The following is a 17,290-nucleotide window of genomic DNA, read 5'->3' as shown; positions in this document are numbered from 1 at the left end:
TTATTTGACATAATTCATTTCTTTTTCACTTGTTAAAGAAACTTTCGAAGTTTGATGGAAAAAATTGGAGTTAAAAATTGAAAAAATGTCTTTAGTACCATACGAAGTTCATGATGGGCTCATTATTGGTAAAATTTACAAATTTTAAGAAATACTGAACTATTTTGAGGGAGTCCCGAATATAGTTAATTTTTATGCTTCATTTGTGTATAATTTCTTCCTCTGTTTTAGTTAATTTAACTAACGTACGCAAAAAATTATTAAACGTCATGGAAACCTTCTTAAAACGTAATAATTCCATGAACCAAAATAGAATTAACCCTCATTTTCAGGAAGCTCCGTTAGTGCTACGTTAGCTAACGAACTTTTAAACCGTACTATGGAATAGTATGTCATCTTGTCTATATATTCCATATGCCAGTTAGGAACTTAACTGCTAAAAATTTTTCAGTTAAAGTTAACCGGAGAGAAGGTATTTCGATTTTATTTTCTGTTAACTGGGTGTTAAAGTCTAACGGAGATACATGAAAATGGCCGTAAATCGGCTTTAATGAAATATAGGGTTCACTAGTTTTTGAGCGTATATAGCCACATATAAAGCGATCCCCAGATTTAATCTCCAGAACCTCTTGGAGTAGCAAATTTCATCCAATCAGGATGAATGGTCCCTAATTATCATATCGGTTCAAAATTATATATAGATTTCTATATATAAACCTATCAAAAACTTAAGTATATAGGTCTTTAATATGCACGCAATCCATCATGGATTAGTTTTTTTTTTATTTTAGAAAAAAAAGTTTTTTTTTTATTTTAGAAAATTTTGGTTAATTTTAGAAAATTTTAAGTTAACTGTATTATAAACGCCGATCTCACGCCAAATTTATTAGACATAATGATTGTTTTCACTTGTTTAAAAAAACTTCGTACTTGGAAGGAAAAAATTGGATTTCAAACTTGTAAAAATGTCTTTAGCACCATATGTAGTTGATGATGGGCGCATTTTGTGATAAAAATTTACAAATTTTAAGAAATTCTGAACTACTTTGTGAGAAATGCGAATTTGGTAAACTTTTTTATGCTTTTTGAGTGTGCTTTTTTAGTTCATTTAACTAAAGTACGCAAGAAAGTTATTAAAGTCAAGGAAACTTAGTCAAAACAGAATAATTCTATGAACTAAAATAGGATTAAATGGGCTTTATACCCTTAGAGGGGTCACGTTTGTTTTTAGTGTAAGGTTCTACAATATATACTTGTTTGTACATACCGTTTTGTTGCATAAAATCAAAGATTATAGATTTGATTTTGAATAAAATTGCCTTGTTCGTTTTGTTATTCAAAACAAAAAATTACGTGGCAACGCCACATTGGGGAACTTGGGGATAACAAAAGCATTGTACTCTCGCCAAAAAAAAAAAAAAAAAAAAAAAAAACAATAAAGAAAAAGAGAACCCCTTAGCCGCTGCAAATGGTTATTGTGAGACAAACACCTCAGCTAACAAAACATATTAACATTTCCCCCCAAAAAAAAGATTAGTGCTCAACATCTAGAGTTTTGTAGATCGATCAATCAATCGTTCTATAGCCGTTGACCGCGAAACATACGAAAGAAAGCTGGAAGAACAAACGATCTTAATACACTCGAAAAAAAAGTATCTCGAACTTGAAGCCTCTAAAGAATAGTCGGCTTAAAAATCTCTCAATCGTTATTTATTTTGGTTAAGTTTTTTTTTATTTTTATGATCGAAAAGAGTAACATTTGAATTGTTGTTGCATTTTATGTGAGTTTTGTAAACTTAATACACCTCGCATTATTCGTTGTCACAGTCGTTTGCTTTACTCTTTGATTAACACTCGTTTGGGATTTGTGTGTGCGTGATTTTGTTTAAATTCGATTTTGTATTAAAGAGACACAGGAGGAGATTGAATAACAACAACAAAAATATGTGAATTTGTTTCTGCTTAGAAACCAAAAGACAATAACGGGCGGAGTGAAACGATGACAAAGTAACAAAGTCTAAAGAAAGCAAAAAACAAAAAATAAATACAAAAGATACCAAAAATATACAGAAAATAAAGCAGGCTGACTTAATCCAAAGAAGAAAGCAAAAAATATATATAAATTTATGAAAATATTACTTGAAGACTGATGACTGGAGGGCTAGCTAAATGGTTCAGTAAATTCTAAGCTAGGAAATGCATTTTGGAAATCAAGGTAAGATTTACTAAATGAAAATGATGAAACACCCCATTAACCCCTTCTAATGTTACTCTATTACAGTGCATTGTATTGCTGATCTAGAAATATAACACAACAAAAAAATTAAATAGCAACAAAACTAAAACAAAATAGTTTAACAAAAGCAGATCTAAGGTTACATGCTCACACGTACGTAGTTGGGAGATCAGCTGAACACAAACGCAGTCGCGCTAAAAACAAAAATACCAAAGTAAGCTAAAATACAGCCAAGTAATAAACAAGCTCAGCAAACGGTAGCACTGGTGCCCCGGTGAGTGGTCAGGCAACATTATCTTCAGCAATCGCACAGCAGCATCCCGCTTCTCCACACACGGAACGTCAGATAGGAGGTTTTGCAGTAGACAGACAACAGACCTTACTCACTTAACAACAATACCACCGCCACCACCCAAACCCCGAAGTGAATACAAAACTCTCCACACACTGCACAGAGCAGCAGTGCGATTTTAGTGAAGGAAGAAAACAAAAAATCACATTTACCAGCCAACCACCGTTTACATTTGAACAAATCTTTGTAATTGAAACGTATGCCACAATATATGACTGTGAAATAATAATAACTATTATAGGATCCCGATTCCAGATCGATAATTGTGAATTGTTTAAATCGGCCGTATGCCTTCACCACCCTCCACTCCACGTCTACGCAAAACACCACCATCATTTCCACCAACACCAAAATTAGCTCGAGCTAAACTCAAATCTTCATCGCTAGATCATGAGATATTTCTAACGAAAACCAGTAGACCCAAACATAGGCAATTGCAGACCAGCACTTCGGTGGAATGGCAACAATTTCAATCATCCCTTACGATACCACGCACTGGATCCACATCCTCTTTAGCAAGCAGTACATTTCAATTTCCATTAACAGCGAATAATTATCATGATTTCAAAAACGATATCATCAATCAGGTGAGTGATCAAACAAAAATAAAACAAACAAAAAATACAATAAAGAATAATGTCCCACATAAATTACAAAAAAGTTTTCAATCATGATCTATTTTGACGCCGTGAAAGGCAATTGTGTAAATACATAGATTTGTCTATGAATATGTGATCCACTATTGACATTTGGAAAAGGAAAGTGAATCGCAACGAATTTTATATACCCTCTCATAAATAGAAAACATAGATTTTGCTTTTTTTATTCGGCATTGATTGGGAGCCAAACCAACACTCAAAAAACTTTACTTGGATCCAATGATTTTGAATTTGCCTTAAGGATTTTGGTATTCATTTTGAATTTTGGTATTAAAATAACGACATTTTTTTAATGAAGCTATCTAGCTTTACATCTAGGTTCTATAAAATTTAAATTCCACTCAAAAAACATTGAACCCTCCAGGCAATAAAGTCAATTTAACTCTATCTTAATTTACAATTAATTATTATTCGAGCTTTCATGGACAAAGGAGATTAAGGAACATGATCAACAAAGTTATTGAAAAGAAAACTATTTTATTCATGACAATTATATTGTTTTAGTGAAAGTTACTCCAATATGAGAAAGTTTCCTTGGTATTAATAATTGTTTGTGTACCTTAGTCAAATCAACTAAAAACGAGAAAAAAAAACAAATAACCGAATCTTATGTACCCTCCACCATGGGAAATTCTGGTGACAGTTGTCGATGGAGTTTAATTTCTTAACATTGTATTCGAAATATGGACTAACTAGTCCATATGGATTCCCCACTGGAAAAAATATTATCGTGAGGCCAAAGATTACATGTCCCTAAAATTCGAATGCGAATTTTGCTTAGCATAGAAGACGTATTTCTCTAATACATTTTTTTTGTCCAAAAGGCGATAATTGTTTCAGTATAGCCGTTTTGTCCCTATAGTTAAGTGATTCGGCTTAAAACTAGATATCCTAACATGAAAGAAACTTTTGTTTGACTAAGGAAAACTTGACTTTAATAATTCTTAAATTAAAACTAAATTAAAAAAAATTAAATAAATGAAATCGTCTTTAAATTTGTTGACTTTTTGTATCTTGATTACAAAGCTAAAAAGCTTTCAAAAATAGGACATGCTTTTCATCACTTTATTTTAAATAAGTTTTTTTTTACTTGAAACCTACCATAATTTTTACTTGAAGTCGTAAGTAAAGGACATTCATAACTCTCGAAGAAAAACACTGAAAAATCGAATAAATTAAATTTGTTTCCTAGAATCAAGTACGCAAAACTTAAATTTAGAAGAGAATTGTGTCTTAAATGTATCATTACTTCAATTCTCCACTTCTTTGGCTCGGAATCAATACCAAAATCATTAGTGTAAAGACAAACTCTTTGGAACCGGGCATGTTTTTCAGTGTATGTTAGATAAAAGGTCAGATTAAATACATACACAGAAAAAATATTTTTTTGTCTTCAATCACGAAATTGATTTATCCAATTAATTTTTAATTGAAATGTTTTCAATCACACAAATGATAGTATCAATCACCAAAGTCAATTAAAAAAATAATTGCTCCAATTAAAACATTAATGGATACAATTAATTATTGTGATTGATTTTTATTTCAATTGAAAACTTGTTGGGCCAATTAACTATTTAATTATTTTTTTTTAATTCAATTAAATTTTTAATTGGAGAAATGTTGGTGATATTTTTCAGTGTATGTAGTGCTTGATCGGTTTATATAAATAATGATGAACCCATATGAACCAATGGTAGTTAGAGGGTCAAATTTCAACCGGATCGGATAAAACCTTTTTCCCCATAAGGCTTCAGAAGACAAATCTTGGCGGGCGGTTTATATGGAGGCTACATATAATTAAGAACGGATCAAATTTCATTAGAATCGAATGAAAATGTCTCCTATATAATTATGGACAGATATGGACCAATTTTTGCATGGTGGTTAGAGGGCACATACTATCATCACGTGCTAAATTTCAACCCTATCTGAAGAAATTTACTGTTCCAAGAGAATCCGGAGGTCAAACCAGCATATCGGTTTATATGGGGGCTATTATGAACCGATATGGTCCACTTTTTGCAAGTTTGTTGGAAAGCATATACTAACATCACCATTAGCGTAGCTAGACAACTTTCCTAGGGGGGGCTATATCCCCCCTAGCTAAAAATTTATAGACTGAACTTATAGGTTCAATTATTGTTTTATTTCATAAAAATGAATAAAAAAATAGACATCAAAATAATATATAATAAAGCAACTAAAAGTAGTTCCACACTTTTCCCAGCAAAAAAATTGGGATTTGTGTTAAAGACACAACTTTAAAAGCACTTCCAAAAATGTCCTCACAAAGAAGTTAATTATATTAACTACACAGGAAGTTTTTTACTTCAGTTTTGTCATATTTTAATTCGTAATTTTTGTTTTCTTTTTTCATATAGTTTAAAAAAAAGAGTAAGAATAAATAAAATGGTAAAAATTATTCAAATTTTGCCACAAAAATGCTAAATCCATTATAGAAAAATCGATAATTTTTGAAAATATTCAAACAAATATAAAAATTATTATAAATTGATGTTTCTTGAAGCCCGAGGTCTTTATAAATATTTAAATAATTCTAACAAAAGGTCGACCAAAAATCAAAAAAAAAAAAACGAATAAATAAAAATTATTTATTTGGGAAAATATCACACAATTTTTAAATTCACATTCAAAACACTGAATTCGCATCACACCGTAAGAAGTGATGAAAATTTATTGCAACGGCTGTTGAAACGGTGGACATTCGTTCTATGACGAGTTCCTTCTTCTCCGCCAATTTTACACCATTTCCGGACCCAAAAAGGACATTTTCACTTCTTTTTTGGCGACGCTTTTTTGCAGCATTATTAAGATATTAATTTATGAAAGAATAGTTTTAATTCCAATTACTATTTTTTAATTAAGATGACTAAACCAGACTAAACAATATAATAAAGGAGCTTTAGTTATTCAACTAAACCATAAGTTCAATAACAGCTCTATTTCATAAATATCAGACTTCAAACATTGCCATCGGCAACTGCTACCACAACCCAAGTAATTCGATTGTGCATGAAAGTCTTTAGCGGAACTTTGTGAGGTTGTATATACTTGTTTAATTTTTATAAAAATGTAAAATCGTAAATAGGTTTCCAAATTCTGGGGGGGCTAAATTTTTTCTGGGGGGTCTAAGCCCCCTCCCCAGAGGCCTTCCTACGCTTATGAACATCATGTTCATAAGCTCTGTAAATCAAATCTAGGGGGGTCGGTTTATATGGTGTCTATATACTCACCATATAAATCGCACATGGGCCGATGTGGCCCATTTGCAATACTTGTTTCGTTCGGTAGTTAACATGATTTCAACAGTACACAGAAAAAAGTATCACAAAAATATTTCCAATTAAAAAGTTAATTGAAGTTGAAAAATTTTTCAATTAATAAATTAATTGATACAATTAACTTTTTAATCATGATAGAAACATTAAGTTAATTAAGTCAATGATTGAAATTTTTAAAATGTTTAATTAAAAAATTAATTGATACAATTAACTTTTTAATCAAATTCGGAAGACTAATTCAGTTAAAAAAAGTGCTGATTTTTGTTTTACTTTTTTAATTAAAAATGTATTTCAAACAATCATTTGTTGATCCAAATAAAAACTCTAAGCCAATCTAACAAAGTAATTAAAAATAGTTACCTTTTTTAATTAATAAATTAATTGCGTTTTGCAATCAACATCAATTAAATTTTTAATTGAATCAATTAAAAAATTAATTGAATTTTGCTGAAAAAGAAAAAAAATTTTTCTATGCCCAATTAAAACTGTGATTGATACTATCATTTTCGTGATTGAAGACATTTCAATTAAAAAATTAATTGGATCAATTAATTTGGTGATTGAATCAGAGAAAAAATTTTTGGTGTGTATATACTTTATGGGGTCTGAGACCAATATTTCGTTATGTTACAAATGATTAGTATACCCCCATCCTACGGTAGAGGGTATAATTATACACAAGTATAAGTATAAAGAAGTACTTAATTCGTAATTGTCATAAAACAGTTCAGAATTTCTTTAAATTTGTATATTTTACCAGAAATGTGCCCATCATGAAAAGTTTATACTTCCCAGGGCCTTTTTAGCCCTTTTTACTACGTTTGAAGTGAAACTAATCAAATTAAATTAAGAATAAGCTACATAAGAGATGACAATGTTATTATACCTTCATCCTGGAATAGAGACCATACTCGTGTTTTCACCGCAAACTGATAAGACGCCGGTAACGACGGCGACCTGTCGTTCATGGCATTTGCAAATTTCATATAACATCCCCCCCATCACCAAATATTATAATAGCTTTTTTGTTTCAATTGTATGTACTTAGTGGGTGTCTGTGGGGTTCTATGTTTATAAGTAGTCCGTCCACAGTATTTGCGCTTAATTTTGTTTATTTCGAAAATTTAAACAATTGTATTTGTATGTAGTACGTATATATGTCTGTAGTAAGGTCAAAGAAATAATTGATACCACAAAACTAGAAAATTAGCAAAAAAATAGACCAGTAATTTAATAAGCCCACGGAAATTGCCGTAAATTAGGAAGCGATTAGACGATCATTAGTGAGAAATGTGGAAATATTTTAAACGCCGTGTAAATGTTCTTCACTTACACTTGGAAGTAATTCATCAGCAATATACACTCATAGAAAAAAACTCTGTTAATAACAACAAACACACACTGTTGTTTTGCAGCAGACGAATTACTGCTAAAAAAGTTCAGTGTAGCTGCAACAAATCTTCAATTCCTTAGTATCTAAAACTTTGTTTGGGAAGAAATTTATTTTTTTTTCGCCTGCACATTTAGAGAAAATGAGGACTAATGTGTATCAAATTTAATATCAGGAAATGAGCATATGTATAAGCAATATTTCAAAGTTTAATAAACGGAGAAATGGTGCAGAGTCACCATCCACTCGACGTCATTTCTAGCATCATAAATTTTCAACGTAATTCTTATTTCTTAATTGCCGATATTTTGTTTATTTCTTCTTCTTGGTACAACTGGACGAGCTATCGCTTAGAAGAATAGACTATACTGCATAGATATCTGAGGCCACAAAAATTTATATTGACCATGATAAAAATAAACGATTGTGTTTCTTTATTCTTAAAAAAAAGATTTGTTTACATCATACAAAGAATCTATTAACTGAAATTTTCAGTGTAATTGTAGACTACTTAAGACACTTATTATCGTCGGTATATTTTCATCAATGAATTTTTAGATAACAATTTGTTTTACAGACATAAAAAAGTCTATTTGCCATAGCACTTCACTGCATACTACACTCATAGAAAAAAATCTGCAATTAACAGCAATTAAAAAAAAGAACAGAAAACATCAACTGTTTGTACAAACAAGCAGTGATTTCCCATTTTTGGCAAACTGTTTTTTAATAGACCTATTTTCTGTGTTCAATAACTAATTTATTTGAGTGTATTGCAATTTAGATTCACAATTTAGTCCATATATTTCTAATCCAATTAATTAATTATTGACCATGCAGCATGCTTTTTGTAGCTTTAACAGAGAGATTTTTGTTGATTAATCAGCAAGTTTTTGTTCATTTCAAATTCATAAATTATTGCTACCGAATATGACTCGTGGTGTACACTTAATTAGTATGGATAATATAGATAAATTTGTGAAATGTAGCCCATTTCACATACAAAAAAAAACACCTAAATTTTTCCAATTAACATTTTAATTGAATTTTAAAGAATATTCAATTAAAAATTTAATTAATTCAAAAAAAAATTAATTTAAACAAAAATCAATCACAAAATTAATTGTATCAATTAATTGTTTAATTGGCTTTTAAATTGACTTTGGTGATTAATACTATCATTTCCGTGATTGAAGACATTTCAATTAAAAATTAATTCGATCAATTAATTTCGTGATTGAAGACAAAAAATTTGGGTTATATCGGTTAATAAATAAAAAACTTTACCCTAAATAACCAAATGAGCGTTATATCTATATCTAAATCAATTTGGTTGATATTTTACAGGTTTAGTAGATCAGAAGATGACATTGTGTCAACTTTGAGTAAGATCGGTTACAAATAAAAGTTATTATGGCAAAATTTCAGAAAATCGGGCTATATACAGTGGACCTATTTCGATGATATTTTTCAGACTTTACACATGCTACAAAAATTCTTAATCTCACAGGTTATTTAGTAAATAAGCGCAATATATGAACTCATTCATCCAAATCTAATATCGTTTGTAACACATTTAACCAAAATTCGAATAATAATTGCGACCTGTATCTTCCATCAACAGATGAACACCAAGCACTAGATTAACTCAGAGGTTGATTCCGAGTCGATCGGTACATATTTTACAGGGTTTAGAACCAATATTTCTGGTAGGCACGTTTTCTTGCAGATCAATCTCTATGTGGTTATGGAAAGTACTCAGCAAAAAGTTGGTAGTTGAAGTGAAAAACTGATTACCACAAGTATACCCACAGCAATACCGTATACTTGGGAATAATAACTTACCATCACAGGATTCGGCTATCATACCTCAGAGTTTCATGAGTATTGGCATGTGGCAAATGCATTAACTTTATAAATGACCATATGGAGGTTTAGTGCATAAAAATGTCATGGTCCGTTTTAGTAAAAAAAAATATTTTAACTAAAATGTAAATTGCGATCTCCGTGCAGGAAAAAGAAAAAATACTCGGGAACGAAACTTTAAACTAACAATAAATTTTAGCAAAGACAAACTGCTAACAACAGTTTTTTGTCTGCTGAAAAGCAACAGTATGTGTTTGCAGTATTTTTTCTTTTGGGCAGCTAATTTAGATACACCAATTTTGACCAATTATCAACGTCTGTATGCGAGCTGGTGGACCCACTAGGAGCTCACAACGTAGGAAACTTTAAAACTCAGCTTTCACATACAAAAACTTCATGTTGAAATCTTTAAGCATTAAAAAGTCGCAGAATTATTTCAAAACAAAACGATTTGAAACTACTTTGGGTCGCGGATTTAAAGATACTTATAACAGAGATTTTTTCTATGAGTGTATAATTGATAGCTCCTTAATGTAGATATACTCACACTTCTACTAATTAACCAATTCACAATGAAGATCATTTAGAATTTTTATTTTCAGTATTTTACGATTGATTGATATATAGCCTGTTTCGTTCGAAAGGGAAACGCCATAACAATTATCATCAAAGTAAATAAATGTATCATTATTGCATAAAAGTAATAAACAATAAACATTTGTCATGCTATATAAATGGGCCGTTTTCAGGCAAAAAAAACACTTAAGTCTCACATTCACATTTCATATTAAGAATAGTAGTATGAATAGTATTCTACACTGAAAACAAAACATGCCCGGATCCAAAGATTTTTGTCTTCTTTACGCTAATGATGTTACTATTGGTTCCGAGCCAAAGAAGCGGAAATTTCAAGTAAGGCATATTTAAGACACAATTCTCTTTTAAATTTGAGTTTCGCGTACTTGAACTAGAAAACATATGTGAATTTATTCGTTTTTTTCTGTTTTTTTTTTCATTTGCTTTCAGAGTCCTTTAAAAACGTATTAACGAAAACTTCAATATCCAAATTCGGACTCGACTTCTGATAGAAATTTTGCTATGTTTCAAGTAAAAGTCGTCTTTAAAATAAGGTGTTAAAATACTTTTTTTATTTGTTTTGCTTTGTTGTCAAGATGCAAACACACAACAAAATTTAAAACAATTTCTTTAATTTTGAAGAATTATTCACAATTATTTATTTATTCAGAGCATGTTATTGAAAAAAGATGACCTTAGTCAAACAAAATGTTCTTTCATGTAAATATACCCATTATTCAGTCGAATCACTTAATTATAAGGACAAAACGACTTCATTGAAAAGTTTATCGACTTTTTGACAGGCAAAAAACTTTAAATCAGATAAACGAGTCTTATTTTAAGGACAAGAAATCTTTGGCCTCACGACAATATTTTTTTCAGTGTAGAGTATAACATAATATGAGGTAATTTCAAATACAGTGACCCATTGTGCAAATGGTTAGATTTGATTTTAAACATATGAGAATTAGAAAAAAGTCTGGGAGCCGACTATACGACATCATAATCCAAACCTCTAATATGAAAGGTTATGCATCCTACAGTTTAGGACACTCAATTTATATAATATTAATTTATATAATATTACTAATATACAAATTTCTTTAAAATAAAGAAATTTTAATTAACAGAAAATTCGTAAATATTTTTTGTTTAAATTTAGAACACCAAATTTTGAAATTTTTGTCCCTTCTTTAAAGTCACATGTCTCTGAGGTAAACCAAATTTTTCTTAAAGTAAAGGACAGCATTTTCGATTTGATTTAAAGAAATTTATTCAATAAACTCAATGGTAAATAATAAAGTTAATTTCTATTAAAATATTTAAAAAATCGTTAATACATTAAAAACAAGTAAAGAATGTCTAAAGTCGGGCGGTGCCGACTATATTATACCCTGCACCACTTTGTAGATCTATATTTTCGATACCATATCACATCCGCCAAATGTGTTGGGGGCTATATGTAAAGGTTTGTCCCAAATTCATACATTTAAATATCACTCGATCTGGAAGAATTTGATAGACTTCTACAAAATCTATAGACTCAAAATTTAAGTCGGCTAATGCACTAGGGTGGAACACAATGTTAGTAAAAAAATATGGGAAACGTTTAAATCTGAAGCAATTTTAAGGAAACTTCGAAAAAGTTTATTTATGATTTATCGCTCGATATATATGTATTAGAAGTTTAGGAAAATTAGAGTCATTTTTACAACTTTTCGAATAAGCAGTAGCGATTTTACAAGGAAAATGTTGGTATTGTGACCATTTTTGTCGAAATCAGATAAACATATATATGGGAGCTATATCTAAATCTGAACCGATTTCAACCAAATTTGGCACGCATAACAACAATGCAAATTCTACTCTCTGTGCAAAAGTTCAACTAAATCGGAGTTAAAAATTGGTTTCTGTGGTCATATGAGTGTAAATCGAGCGAAAGCTATATATGGGAGCTATATCTAAATCTGAACCGATTTCAACCAAATTTGGCACGCATAGCAACAATGCTAATTCTACTCCCTGTGCAAAATTTCAACTAAATCGGAGTTAAAAATTGGCCTCTGTGGTCATATGAGTGTAAATCGGGCGAAAGCCATATATGGCAGATATATCTAAATCTGAACCTATTTCAACCAAATTTGGCACGCATAGCTACAATGCTAATTCTACTCCCTGTGCAAAATTTCAACTAAATCGGACCAAAAAATTAGCCACTGTGGTCATATGAGTGTAAATCGGCCGAAAGCTATATATTGGAGCTATATCTAAATCTGAACCGTGCAAAATTTCAACTGAATCGGAGCAAAAAAATAGCCTCTGTGGTCATATGAGTGTAAATCGGGCGAAAGCTATATATGGGAGCTATATCTAAATCTGAACCGATTTCAACAAAATTTGGCACGCATAGCTACAATGCTAATTCTACTCCCTGTGCAAAATTTCAACCAAATTGGGGTAAAACTCTGGCTTCTGGGACCGTATTAGTCCATATCGGGCGAAAGATATATATGGGAGCTATATGTAAATCTGAACCGATTTCGATAAAATTTGGTACACTTAACTGTAGTACTAATTGTTCTTCTTGTGCAAAATTTTAAGTAAATTAGGGTAAAACTCTGGCTTCTGGGGCCATATAAGTCCATATCGGGCGAAATATATGGGAGCTATATCTAAATCTGAACCGATTTCTTTCAAAATCAATAGGGATCTATTCTGAGCCAAAACACATACTTGTGCCAAATTTAAAGTCGATTGGACTAAAACTGCGACCTAGACTTTGATTACAAAAATGTATTCACGGACAGACGGACATCGCTATATCGACTCAGGAGCCCACCCTTAGCATTTTTGCCAAAGACACCATGTGTCTATCTCGTCTCCTTCTGGGTGTTGCAAACATATGCACTAACTTATAATACCCTGTTCCACAGTGTGGAGCAGGGTATAAAAATTTACTCGGATCCAAAGATTTTGACCTTCCCTTAAAGATTTTTGTATTGATTTCGAGCCAAAGATGCGTCTTCTTTAAAATAAAGACATTTTTTAGCGACCTATCTGGCTTTAAATCTAGAATCAATAAAATTAAAATTACAATACAGAGCTCATTTATCGAATTTTCATTCTCTTTTCGCGGTATATTAATAAGGCTATTCACGTACAAACAAATACCAGTGTAAAAACCCAAATTGTAATGGATACTTCAAAATAATAAAAGGTTTTCTTAATTCAAAAAAAAAAAACTTTTAACCAAAGATGCTAATTCCTCAAAATAAGTCTTAGCCTATAGTTGAAGCGATTTAAATTTCAGTTAATTTAAGGACAATCTTTTACATCAAAAAATGTGTTTCTTTACTTCATGGAAAATTTCCTTTAGTTCAAAGACATGCGACTGTAACGGAGGAACTCAAATTTCCAAAACTTCTGTCCTAAATTGAATGAAAAAAATTTTTGAAGCTATATTTTAATTAAAATTTCATTGTTTTAAATAAATTTTCCCTCAATATTTTATAAATTGCCGATCCTAAAATTTAGTTTGCGTAATCTCTAATATCACGTAAATATTTTTTTTTTTCAGTATATGAATCTTTCTTATTTAATTATATTAGAGGTCAAAGGGATATTTATTCAATAATTTCTATGTTTTATAAACACCTATAACAATGTTGTCCCCGTTTTTCTTTTTCTAGGGGAAATGTCTATGTGGCCAATACATACGAGCTAGGCTAAGAAGAGCGGGCGTTCTAAATCGCAAAGTCATTCAAAGAATGCGTAGCATTTTGGAACCATCTTCGGAAGTGGTGTATGAAGTTTTTCCTGCATTAAATAGTGTTGGTTGCAAATAATGTCATCTCTTATGTATTCGAAAAAATATTAATAATTTTCCACTTTACTTACAGATGGGTGAAGAACTGGAACGCATGCATCCTCGCATTTACACAAATGTTTCACGCCAATTATCCCGCACTCCCTACGGTGAACTAGTCGATAGCGATACAGCTCCTATGCTCCTCAATCTGGTGGCAAAACAACTTTTCTCACGTAGTACAGCGGAAAAGGAACGCATAACATGGGCCAAAATTATTTCAGTATTTGCGGTTTGTGGAGGATTTGCCATTGATTGTGTACGCCAAGGTCATTATGATTATTTGAAATGTCTAGTCGATGCGTTGGGAGAAATTATCGAAGATGATTTAGTTCACTGGCTCGTCGAACGTGGTGGTTGGTTGGGTCTTCAGCAACACATAAAACCCAAAGGTTCACAAACATTTACTTTTCTGGATTGGTTAACCCTTTTTGTGGCGATCTCATCGAGTTTCTATGCTGCAACAAATTTTCTCAGACAAATTGGCTGTCGTTTGTATTCGTTATTGTTTTAGATATGTAATTACATTAAGAAAAAAACTATAACATTATTTATATTTTACTATTATTAGGTATACAACTAGATACATTTGTTAAACTATTTTAATATGTAGAGAAAAAGAGATGTGTTATTAGTCAAAAACAAAAAAGGAAATAAAAACTAATATTTGTTAAATTCAATAATAAGTACCATAGAAGAGTATTCTAGGGGATCCAAAAACGACTTTTGGTCAATCTAGTATTTTGTATCAAACAGAAAGCCAATATCGACCTTTGAAAAATCGACTTTGGCATATATATACTTTTCGAGATCCCTATTGTGATCCTGGCACGATGGTGACAACATCTACAAAATTTTGAAACGTAGGTCAAAATTTCCCACTTTGCTAATTTAGAAATCGAAACATAGCTCAGATACAAATTGGTAACTAAAGGTGGGTATTAAATTCGAGTTTAGCCGCTAAAATAAAAAGTAAATCTGTAAAAGCAGAATAACATTATAATTTCTTTTGACAAATTTTATTAAAACTTGATGGGGAATGATGCAAAGCAACAAATGAAAGAGTCTATTTTGTTTGAAATAAATTATTAAAGAAAAAACCGTGAAGAAATGTCCAATTCAGCGTGATAATGCCAACTTAATATTGGACTTAAAGGAAAAAGTTTTATGAGTTTATACAATTTTTTGTTTCACCAGATTTAGTCTACTTAAGAGAGGACATGGGACACGATTGCTAAAACAGCAAACTAATTACCGCATTGATAAAATATTGTTGTGATGCTAAAGATTTCGTGTCCTTAAAAGAATGCGACTTTTGATTAACATAGAAGACTCAATTTTCTTCTATAAAGTTTTTTTCCTTGTCCTAAAGTCAAATTGGCTTTAATAATCCTGAAAAATTCTTCAAAATTAAATTGCATGGAGGTTAGAAGACATATATTGATGTCCAAATTTCAACCGACAATCAAATTTCTCCGAAAATCAAATCTGGGTATCGGTTTATATAGAGACTATATATATTTATTGGTCGATATGAACCAATTTTTGCACGGTTATTAAAGGTCATATGTATAGACACCACGTGATCCGGAAGTTGTGTAAACTTGGATCATCTCCAATGAATTTTACATGGGCTTGCCATAGAACGGAAGTACTCCACTTTTGGATCCTTTGCATTGCGTTAGAAGTTGTGCCTTGTAAGTTATTTGGATGAAGAAATTTAAAAAACTAAAATTTTTTTCCAATTTCACTTTTTATTTTTATCAATATTTTTTGTTACACTTTTATTTTCTTATTATCTAATTTTTACTAATTAAAAAAACATCTTCGCTTGCACCGGGGGTTGAACCTGGGTCTGTTGGCACCATAACAAAACGCCACAGCACGCAAACCCCATTAAACACGATGCATCAAAGCGTCTATTCAAATTTTTATACCCTCCACCAAGGATGGGGGTATATTAACTTTGTCATTCCGTTTGTAACACATCGAAATATTTCTCTAAGACCCCATAAAGTATATATATTCTGGGTTGTGGTGAAATTCTGAGTCGATCTGAGCATGTCCGTCCGACCGTCTGTTGAAATCACGCTAACTTCCGAACGAAACAAGCTATCGACTTCAAACTTGGCCCAAGTAGTTGTTATTGATGTAGGTCGGATGGTATTGCAAATGGGCCATATCGGTCCACTTTTACGTATAGCCCCCATTTAACCGGCCCCCAAATTTGGCTTGCGGGAACTCTTAGAGAAGCAAATTTAATCCGATCCAGCTGAAATTTGGTACATGGTGTCAGCATATGATCTTTAACAACCATTTGACCGATCCGGCTGAAATTTGGTACATGGTGTAAGTATATGGTCTCTAACAACTATGCAAAAATTGGTCCACATAGGTTAATAATTATATATAGCCCCCATATAAACCGATCCCCCGATTTGGCTTACGGAGTCTCTAAGAGAAGAAAATTTCATCCGATCCGGCTGAAATTTGGTACATGGTGTTAGTATATGGTCTCTAATAACCATGCAATGGTCCACATCGGTTCATAATTATATATAGCCCCCATATAAACCGATCACCAGATTTGATTCAGTTGAAATTTGGTACGTGATGTTAGTATATGGTATCCAACAACCATGCAGGAATTGGTTCATATCAGTCCATAATTATATATAGCCCCCATATAAACCGACGGTGCCTTTTGGATAAGCAAAATCCGATCTGGTTGAAATTTGGTACGTGATGGTAGTATATGATATTTAACAGCCATGCCAAAAGTGTCCAGTCCATAATCATATATAGCCCCCATATGAACCGATCCCGAGATTTGGTTTTGGAGCCTCTTGGAGGAGCAAATTTCATCCGAGTCAGTTGAAATTTGGTACATTGTGCTAGTATGTGGCCATTAACAACCATGCCTAACTAGGTCCATATCGGTCTATAGTTATATATAGCCCTCAGATAAATCGATCCCCAATCACACAAAAATTGGTCCATATCAAGTTCATAATTGTATATAGCCCCCATATAAGCGACCC

At 31.7% G+C, this 17,290-nt stretch overlaps 1 protein-coding gene across 3 annotated transcripts; it reads left to right on the top strand.

Annotated features, from left to right (window-relative positions):
- Positions 1-1,564: 1,564 nt before the first annotated feature.
- Debcl (Death executioner Bcl-2) lies at positions 1,565-14,935 on the top strand. Of its 3 annotated transcripts, none has more exons than XM_075309379.1 (5): positions 1,565-2,215; positions 2,282-2,774; positions 2,830-3,175; positions 14,074-14,214; positions 14,284-14,935. In XM_075309379.1, the coding sequence occupies exons 3-5, from the start codon at positions 2,876-2,878 to the stop codon at positions 14,761-14,763; spliced, it is 921 nt and encodes a 306-aa protein (XP_075165494.1). In that variant the 5' UTR covers positions 1,565-2,215; positions 2,282-2,774; positions 2,830-2,875; the 3' UTR covers positions 14,764-14,935. The 3 variants fall into 3 exon arrangements, with proteins under 3 accessions (XP_075165494.1, XP_075165495.1, XP_075165493.1); XM_075309380.1 differs by having other exon boundaries at positions 2,282-2,785; positions 2,844-3,175; XM_075309378.1 differs by having other exon boundaries at positions 1,566-2,215; positions 2,282-3,175.
- Positions 14,936-17,290: the final 2,355 nt, after the last annotated feature.

Source organism: Haematobia irritans, chromosome 5 (assembly GCF_050003625.1).
Source record: "Haematobia irritans isolate KBUSLIRL chromosome 5, ASM5000362v1, whole genome shotgun sequence".
NCBI lineage: Eukaryota > Metazoa > Arthropoda > Insecta > Diptera > Muscidae > Haematobia > Haematobia irritans.
This window is presented reverse-complemented; position numbering and strand designations above follow the sequence as displayed.